The sequence below is a fragment of the Fukomys damarensis genome, unplaced genomic scaffold (assembly GCF_012274545.1).
Source record: "Fukomys damarensis isolate Sample0158 unplaced genomic scaffold, DMR_v1.0_HiC HiC_scaffold_37, whole genome shotgun sequence".
In the NCBI taxonomy this organism is placed as follows: domain Eukaryota; kingdom Metazoa; phylum Chordata; class Mammalia; order Rodentia; family Bathyergidae; genus Fukomys; species Fukomys damarensis.
The window spans coordinates 3,333,288-3,342,817 of record NW_022900949.1 but is presented as its reverse complement, the minus strand read 5'-3'; the positions used below and the strand labels follow the sequence as shown (position 1 = coordinate 3,342,817).

The window sequence follows — 9,530 nt, the reverse complement described above, 5'->3', positions numbered from 1 at the left end:
TAAGGTAACTGACCTCGTAGGAGTCCCTGCTAGCGCCTGCTGCAGAGTGGCTCCGTGTTGAGTGGGAACTAAGGAAAATACTCTTTCCATCCTTCAGTCCCCAGCAGCTCTTGGCTCACCAAAACACCCTGGGCTGGGTTGGAGCCTAAGAGGAGCCTCCTAGGAGCAGGCAGGGCTGGCACGCAGCCAGCTCTCCTTGGTTTTGGAGGGGACCGTCTTGTCCCAGTCCGGACCCCGAGGAGCCCTCAAGCCTGAACAAAGACGATGGATGGGCGAAGGTCACGTGACCAGGAGTCCTTACCCAGCAGTCTTCTTGCCGTTGCCCAGGTGATGGTTCGACCTGACCAAGGGCATCCTGGGAGTTCCAGAATTCACCTTCTTGGCCCCAGCCTGCAAGCCTACGGGAGGATGGAAATAGAATTCCAACATCTTTGACCCCTGGGTGCAGCCGGGCCGGAAGCTGTGGGCTCATCATGTGCGTGGATGAGCTTCCGGTGTGTGTGAACTTTCCCTCGGCAGCAGTTGAACGTGTCCTGATTAGAGGAGCTGGTGCTCATGACCCAGCTGCTCGCTCGCTCGCTCTGTTCCCTACTCACCAGCAACAGGCTCTCTGGGGTAAGAGCATGGGTAGCCCCGACTTTCTCCACAGGGACCGAGAATCGAGAGGCCCTGCACACAGGGCGGGCTGGGTCTCACCCACCTTGGAGAGCCACGTTGTTGCTGACTCTCTTCCTCCGAGCCTTCAGGATCTGCACAGCCTTCCTCACCACCCTGTCCTGAGGGTTCCCGCACACTGCCCTGCCCAGCTGGGGGAAATAGAATCTACAGAGAGCAGAGAGGGGGTGTGCAAGTCAGCGTGCAAAGGTGGGGGACAGAGCCATGCGCACCCCACCCCCTAGGACCCGCCTTACTCACATCACCGCTGGTAGATTGCAACTTCCGCTCACCTCCTGCCACCGGAAATACCTGGCGCGCAGGAACACGGGCAACCCGAGGTGGGGGTGGTAGGCCAGGCAGCAGTCCTCCGCGACGCCTGTAAGCACAGGCCACCCGCGCGCTCAGAGCTGTGTGTGTGCGCCTGGCAGGGGCAGCCACAGACTCAGGCATCCGTGTGAACGTCGGCCTGAGCCAGGCGTGGTGGCGCACGCCTGCCATCCCAGCCCTCAGGAGGCAGGAAGATTGCTGTAATCAAGGCCAACCTGGGCTGCGCGGAGAGACCCTGTCTCAACATCCAAAAGGAAGGGTGGATGCTCACTTTGCCTGACTCACTCTTACCCCTCGATGGGAACAGCTGGCAGGAGGTGGGGGGTCCACAGGCCCTGGCCAGGAAGGGCACGGGCCTTCCCAGGAACGGCCCAAGATGCCTTGTATTCCTGCTCTGGGGCAGACGGTAAGCAAGGGCAGGTCAGCACCCTGAGGAGGGGCCCTGGGCCACCTGTCCCCAGTCCTGTGAGCCCCCTTTCCTAAAAAGAGCAGGATGGTTTGCTGCTCCTGAGGTCCGGGCCCTGCTCCAAGCTTCCCTGTCCCTACATGGGCCTAACTCAGATCCCCCTCCTCTCTGTCCCCACCCTAGTGACCTGTCCAAACCCTCGGAGTTCTGTGTAGGTTTATCTATCTGTCTAGCAATCGCATTTATAAATTTTTGAGACAAAGTCTCACTATGTATCTCAGGCTGGCTTTGAACTCACCGCGATCCTCCTGCCTCAGCCTCCTGAGTGCTGGGATGACAGGCGTGCGCCACCACGCCCGGCTCTAACAGAAGCATTTAAAGAATTCCTGTGACTGCCGGACTTGCAGACAACACAGAGAGGAATAGGAGCGCATGGTGGTGTCTTGGGGGAAGTCCTGCCCTGCTGCGAAGCTGATCTGTGCAAAGCGGGGCGTACTAGCACCGGACACTGGGGTTGCCCAAGGAGGGGGTGGCAACAGCTGAAGAAAGAGAGGAAGAGGAGCAGGTAGAAAGAATGAGCAGAGGCGGTGCTGGAGGGGCAGGCATGGTGGAAGCCAAAGTGGGTTCCCTCGCCATCCTCTAGTGGAGCTTGCTCCCACTTCCGGTGCAGGGGGTGGGGGGGGGGGGGGCAGGTTGCGGAGCAGGGAGAGGCTCAGCCCCCTTGCATCCTGGACCTTGGCCCCTGAGGGGAGGTGGCAGATAGCACCTGTGCTCCAGGGATCCTCCAGGGTAGCTCCCACCGATCAAAGGGCAGGGCTGGGCCTGGCTCTGATAGTAGGACAATGGAGCCCAGTTTCCCTTCTGGGCAAAGGCTAAGCTCAGCTGGGAGCAGGGACCCAAGAAAGGGGCAGGGGGGACAGGTGGGGCAGCAGGGTGGGGCCAGGGTCCCTGCTAGGCTGGCTGTGAGACCCAGAGGCCTCTCACCTCTCACTCCAGCCTCCTGCGAGTCACCCTTTTAGCCCCTGGATCCAGCTGAGCCTAAAGCCTTTGGCTGGTTATTTGAGCCAACAGCTTTCCCCTTTGTGGGCTGCATACCTGGCACTGGCCCTTGGCAGCAAAGCCCTGCTCTGGAGAGTGGGTGGGGAGGCAGATAGAAAAGCTTTCTCACTAATATGATAATAGCTCTTATCTTCCAAGCTGAGCACTGGACCAAGAGTCTTTTGCAACCATCAGTTCACCAGATTCTCGGGTCTCCATGCAGTGAGAGTCAGATCCCCACTTTCCAGATGGGAAAACTGAGGCCCATAAAGGCGAGTTGTAACTCTCGGCCATGTTGCACAGGGACTTGGGGTTGGGCCTGGGGTGGACTGCACTTCCCAAAGGGCTCCAGGGCTCCGATCTCCAGCCCCATCCCTGGCTCTGCATGGTCTAGACACTGATTTAAGTGGCTTTGCCACAGCTGGAGGCCACCCTCTGCTCCCCAAGGCTCCAGGCCACCAAGAGGGCACCAGGGCAGGGAAGCGGGGGCTGGAAAAAGGAGCTGGGGACCCTCTGACTCCCCCCACAGGACTGGAATGAGGGCTAGGAATTCCTGCTGTGCCGGGGACTCCTGGAAGGTGGGAGGGACAGATGGGGATGACAGCAGGGACGGAGCCGGTGGAAGATCCGGTGCAGGGGTGTAGGTAAGACGGAAGACCGTACCTTGGGTGTGGACTGCAAGGACCCAGGCTCCCACGAAGGAAGCTACCAGGCAGGCGAGGAGCCGCAGGTTCATGGTACAGGCTGGACCTCAGGGATAGCAGAGCCGCCTGGGGGTGGGGTTGGAGGGAGTCATGGGGACCCTCCCCGGGGGACCTGCATCTCCAACCGCGCCCCCGGGCCCTTGGTAGAGAGGTGAGTGACACCAAGGGCAGAGGGGACCTGCTGCTGGGCCCAGCGTGGTCTGGGAGGACTCACCGACTGGTGACCTCGGGACTAGCTGGGGCCTGCTGGTGGAGACTGCAGCCTGGGGGTTGCGGGGACTGAGCTGCACCCTTTATAGGCGCGGCCCCGCCCTGCAGCACCCCACCCTCCCTCCTCCCTCCTCCCTGCACACCTGGGACTCCAGACTTCTCCCACTGTGTAGACAGAGGGAGCCTTGACCCACACCTGGCTCTCTAGGCTCCCGTGCCCCACCCCTCCATCCCAAGCCTCTGGGCCAGCACCCCGCCTCCACTGTCTCTGCAGGGCCTCTCCCTTCTCTAGGTCCCGCACCTTCACAGCGGGGGCAGAGGCTTCCTGCAGACCAGAAAGCCCAAGAGGAAGCCTTTCCCTCACTGCCCACTCCTAAGCCACCCGTGCCCCTAGGTCCCTGGCTCCTTGCCCTTCTGCACTCTTGAGCAGTTTGTCATGGCACAGAAGTGCCTTGCTTTTGAAAGCAGGAGAATCCACAGAAACAAAGCAAATCCACCGTGGCCACGGGGAGAGGCGGATATCGGCTATGCCAACATTGGGAGCGGGGAGGCGCCCCACACGTAACATCACTAGTTTACACGTTCAGTGTGGATTTTCTCCAGTATTACATTGAAAATGAGCCCAGTAACACCATAATTAATAATCACAACCAGGGCAGGGGATTTGGCTCAGTGGTTCCGCTGTCTGCCTCGTAAGGGGATAGGGCCCGAGTTTGATTCCAGGTTCCAAAAAAAAACACCCAAAAGAAAACCCACAACCATAAAGAAAAATCCAGCGTTTGTTTGTTTTGGTACCCGGGGATGGAACTCTGGGCCCTTGTGCTTTTTGTTTTTGTCTTTGTTTTTTTGAGACAGGGTCTCACTATGTAGTTGAGACTGACCTGGAACTCACTATGTAGCCCAGGCTGGTCTCGAATTCACAGCGATCCTCCTGCCTCAGCCTCCCCAGTGCTGGGATGATAGGCGTGCGCCACCACGCCCGACTGTCACTGATTACCTTTAACTTTTTTTGTTTTCTTTGCAGTGTTAGGGATGGAACCCAGGGCTTGGCGCATGCCCTACGGCTGAGCTACACCCCCAGACCTGCTGTTAACTTGTATCACCCCTATCTAGCTATGCCTGAGCTCTCTCCCTTGCTTGTCTCCTCCGAATCCCGGAGGACCCAAGGCCCGGCAGAGCTTCCGGGCTCCGCTTAGGGGAGAGGCGGAGCTACAGTAGCCCAGGCACGATCGGGATTTGAGGGAAAGGCCCCTGGGTCCAGAGGCGGGGCTAGTGGGTGGGGCCTGGTGAATGGCAGTGGGGCGAGTGGTATGGGCGGGACTTATAGCCGCCGCAGGGTTGCAAGAGTCGCCCGCTTAGTGCTTGGGGCTCCCAGGCGTCTGGCCTGTCCTGCGAGCCGCTCAAATTCCTCAGCCTCTCCTGGTGGGTGGGCGAGGCTGGGCCGGGACTCGGATTCGCGTGGTTGCTTGTGGTTGCGGGCTTGGGGACGCGGCGTGGCGGGCAGTAGCCAACCTACCCCCTGCGGCCCACCGCCCCCGCTACCCTGGCCCATTTGACCTTGGTGGGAGGTCACCTCCCCGCCTTGCCCCGAAGGGTTTGTCCCACCCGCAGCCTCCAGGGAGAGAGGGTTACCTCTTCAGGGGACCCGGGTGGAGTGACGGGGACCAGAACGCAGACTTTGCAAGAGATGTGCGCTGGGGACTTGGGTGTTGGGGCGGGAGACGGGATGCCTGCAAGGAGAACTGATCTGCGTTAAAAAGTGTGTGAGCCGTTGGTAGGAAAGTGGATGCACCCGAGACCACGTTAAATGAAATAAATACACAGTTTAAATATCATATGGTTTATCTTATAGGAGAATCCCGACATATAAAAACTGCTGGGCGTGGGAGCTCACACCTGTAATCTCAGCACTGGGGCACCAGTTCAAGGCCAGCCTGGGCTGCAAAGTGAGTTCAAGGTCAGTCTAAGCTACATAGTGACAGCCTGTCTCAAAAAGAAAAAAAAAAAGAAAATAAAAGATAATAGGAGCCCGGTGTGGTGGTTCACGTCTGTGATCCCAGTACTCAGGAGGCTGAGGCAGGAGGATTGCCCTGAGTTCGAGGGCAGCCTGGACTACATAGCAAAACTCTGCCTGAAAAAAAAAAAAAAAAAAAAAAAAAAAAAAAGGAAACAGGGGTCCGGGGATTTAACTCAGTGTTTCTGCCACCTGCTTCTCAAGCTCAAGGACTTGAGCTTGATCCCCAATACCAAAAGGCGGGGTGGGGGGACAGGGAGGTAAATCTTTAGAGAATGGGAGGAGACCAAGAGATGGAGGAGAAGGAGGTGGAGGGAGAGGGACATAAAGAGAATTAACATACGTTATGTACAGTACCAACTCCCACGAGGAGTGCAATTATTGTGTACTGCAGCGTGTACTAATAAAAAATGTATTTTAAAAGGGTGGATTCCTGAGGACCGTGGCTGGTGTGGGGCCAGAACTTCAGCCGCCCTCCGGCTCCAGGGAGGGGGCAGTTGCGGGGTCTGTGGCTGCCACTCAGCCCAACTCAGGCCTGATTTCACCCCAGAGGGAGGGGGCCATAGAGGCCAGGAGGTGAGGTCATTTACCTTTTTATATTCCTTTAGTTTTGAGGGGGTTCTCAGAGACCGAGTATAAGCTCTGGTCCTGGGGTTGGCTCCGTCCTTGGGTTTCTCCTGCCCCTACTCGCTGTGGGTGGTGGGGTAGCTGGGGAAGGGGTGGCTGCCAGATGCAAGCCTTCCATCTGGGGCTGGGGCTGGGGCTGGGGTGGTGGGGGACCAAGCTGAGGGGTCCCCTAGGGCCCTGCTTCCTGAAGCAGCTGAACTCTGCTTCCCTTTCCAAACAGGCTTTCTAAGCCAGTCTCTCTCTCCCTCTCTCTCCCTCTCTCTCTCTCCCTCCCCCCCCCTCTTTCTCTTTTTTCAATACTTGGAGTTTCTTTTTTTTTTGTACCGAGGGTCAAAATCGGGACCTTACACTTATGAAGCAGGCGGCGGCACCACTGAGCTGAATCCCCAGCCCTCTCTCCAACCCGGCCCTCTAATACTTGGGATTGAACTCAAGGCCTTCCCTTTTGAGAGAGTCTCCCTAAATCATTAAGTTGCCCAGATGGGGCTCAGACTTGCAGTCCTCCTGCCTCAGCCTCCCAGAGTGCTGAGATTACAGGCTGGTACCACCACGCCTGGCTTCTGAGCATCCCTGACGCACCAGCCAAGTGCAGGCCCAGGGGTGACAGCAATAAGCAAGCAGATGGGTCAGGGCCATCATAGATGACAGTAATGTCACTGTGTTGTCTCTGAATTCCCATTTGAGGCTGGATTTTGTTGTTGTTGATTCGCTTTGTTGCCCCAATACCAGGGATCAAACTCAGGATCTTGCACTTGCAAGGCAGGTGCAGTGCCACTGAGCTAAATCCCCGGTCCAAGGCTGTTTGATAATTCAGTCATTCAACAAACACCATGTAAGTGTCTACTGTCTGCCAGGTGTGGAACTACGTGCTAATCCTAAACCTTCTTACCAGGACTTGTCTGCGCCTTTCCACAAAAGCCACAAAATGACGCTCTTTTCCCACCTGTCCCACACTCCTTGTGACTCCTGACAAATGCCTGTACTTTCTTACATGGCTCTTGGAGACCTTGACAAAGATCTCAGCTGCTCCTTGCTTCGTGGCAGCGCAGAAGACAAGCAGCAAATAACAAAGCAAGATGCTCTGAGATTGGAGTCATGGCCACCCATCCCGGATGACAGGGACAGACTGGGGATGATGATGAGTTGGGTTCCCCCAAAGAGAGAGGTTTAGCTATTTGTGGGGCGCATGCCTGTAATAACAGCACTGAGGGAGGCTGAGGCGGGAGGATCCCAAGTCCGAGTCCTGCTTGGGCAACTTAATGAGATTCTGTCTCAGAATAAAAAGTAAAGGAGATGGGGGTGTGGTTGAGTTTTAGGATTCCCCACCTTTATATAGTGGGGGGGTGGCTTGAGGTAACAAGAGAATCATAAGATTAAAATGTGTCCCCACTTTACAGGGAAAAAGCAGTCAACTGAAGCTCAGAGAACTGCAGGTGCCTGACCAAGGAGCAGCAAGGCCTGATTCCAAACCTGGATCTGACACTTTGATCTAAACTTTGCTGCTTGGGGTGCTGTGTTAAGCAAGGATTTTTTTTCAGCTGGGACCCTGCACAGCTGGCCTGGTGAGTCTTTTCCACCACAGTCACACCCAGCACATCACGAGACTCTCTTCTCCCCAGCCAGACTCCACCTGCCTGCTCATCTTGATGCTGGGGATCTAACCAGGGCCTCAGGCTTAGTAGCCAAGGGTTGTACCTGCTGAGCTAGGTCCTCTGCCCTCCTGGAGATAAGGGTTAATCAGGTCTTGGTTACTCTAAATGATCTTTGTTTGTGCAGTACTGGGGAATGCACATGTGGTCGAAGCCTTCAGTCCTGTGTTGAATTTTTAATTTTGAGACAGGGTTTTACTCAGTCCCTGAGTTGCCCAGGCTGGGCTCAAATTTGTGATCTTCCTGCCTCAGTCTCCCAAAGTTCCAGTATTACAGGTGTGTGCCACTATACCTGGCTTTTCTTCCTTCTTTTATTTTATTTATTTATTTTTTAATTTATTTTTTGGTTTATTGAGACTGACCTGGGACTCACTAAGTAGCCCGGGCTGGTCTCAAACTCACAGCGATCCTCCTGCCTCAGCCTCCCGAGTCCTGGGATTACAGGGGTGCACCACCACGCCTGGCTCTTCCTTCTTTTAAAAAAATGGGTTTGTTTATTTATTTGTCTATTTATTTATTTTGAGCGAGGGCAGATCTCATTTTTCCCAGGCCTGGGCTCAAGTGACCCTCCTGTATCTGGGACTGTAGGCACATGCCACCATGCCCAGCTCACCGATGGTGTTTCATATTTTTTTAAGTCTTTATTAAAAGTTTTTTTTATTTGTGGTGCCGGGGATTGAACCCAGGGCCTTCCTGCATGCTAAACAAGTGCTCAACTGGAGTGCCACCCCTCTACTCCTCTCCACCTGTCTTAGTCACCCCGGGGCCAAGGACCAGACAGCCTGCTGGACGGAGCCCCTGCCCCAGACCTGGTCTTCCTGTCACACCCACTCCTTTCCCTGGAAACCATCTTAAAGCCGCCTCTTCGCTCCTTCTGCCCTCCGGTGGGCCCTGGTTTGTCCCTGTGTGGCTTGGTGTGGCCCCTTCTCTGGGACACAGAGTGACACAGGTCCGTGTGTGTGTGTGTGTGTGTGTGTGTGTGTGTGTGCGTGCGTATACCCAAGGGTGCTCTACAACAGAGCTACATCCCCAGCCCTTTTTATTTGCTATTTATTTATTTATATTTGGAGGACAGCTTGCTTTGTTAATGTTTATTTTCTCGAGATATTGTGCATGATAAAGTACACATTTAACATGTAAATTTGTTTCCTCTTCGAGGACACAGTGAGCAAAGGGAAACTTATAAGGGCGAATCTGTCTAAATCTCTGTCTTTCTTGGTGTATCTGAGCACCCAAAGAAGTTGTTCCATGGGTTGCTACGCATGGTCTTGCTTGTTTTTTATTTATTTATTTCAAAAAGGTCTTGCTAAATTATCCAGGCTGGCCTCCAAAGTTGCAATCCTTCTGCCTCAGCCTCCCAAGTAGCTGGGATTACAGGCACAAAGTATTTTTTCAGCATCCACCATCTCCTGATCTATTGGGTTCCCCATACCTGCATAATAAGAAAACCTACATTTATCTATCCATTCATGCATCTCTCTCTCTCTCTCTCTCTATCTATATATCTATCCATCCATCTATCCATTTTTCTGTTTAGCAGCACTGAGGATTGAACCCAGGGCCTTTACACTGAGCTACATCCAGGCCCTCTTAACATTTGGTGGGGGGTACCTGGGCTTGTACTCGGGACCTTGTGCTTTGCAAGGCAGGTGGTAGAACCACTGAGCTAAATCCCCGGCCCTCATTTTTCATTTTGAAACAGAATCTCACTAAGTCACTGAGTTACCCAGGCTGAGTTTGAATTTAAAATCCTCCTGCCTCAGCCTCCCAGAGTCCTGGGATTACAGGCATGTATCACCACACTTGGCCAAAACCTATATTTAAAAATGGATGTCAAGGCTGGGGATTTAGCTCAGTGGTGCCGCCACCTGCCTCTCAAGTACAAGGACCCAAGGTCG

The 9,530-nt window shown here is 54.9% G+C and overlaps 1 protein-coding gene and 1 long non-coding RNA gene across 2 annotated transcripts in view; one reads left to right on the top strand and one right to left on the bottom strand.

The window, feature by feature from the left end:
• The window catches only part of Ccl25 (C-C motif chemokine ligand 25), a 26,910-nt gene that overhangs the window by 1,878 nt on the left and 15,502 nt on the right, over nt 1–9,530 (bottom strand). The window contains exons 4-8 of the mRNA XM_010605663.2: nt 4,975–5,072; nt 3,092–3,198; nt 916–1,033; nt 701–822; nt 302–398 (exon numbers count right to left, since the gene is read on the bottom strand). Coding sequence (XP_010603965.1) covers nt 302–398; nt 701–822; nt 916–1,033; nt 3,092–3,164 — 410 coding nt within the window. The 5' untranslated portion in view covers nt 3,165–3,198; nt 4,975–5,072. The remainder of the gene's footprint in view (nt 1–301; nt 399–700; nt 823–915; nt 1,034–3,091; nt 3,199–4,974; nt 5,073–9,530) is intronic.
• LOC104849296 lies at nt 4,704–7,843 on the top strand. Its single transcript, XR_004515517.1, has 4 exons — nt 4,704–4,764; nt 5,195–5,299; nt 5,781–5,932; nt 7,381–7,843. It is a non-coding gene; the product is annotated as an uncharacterized LOC104849296 (long non-coding RNA).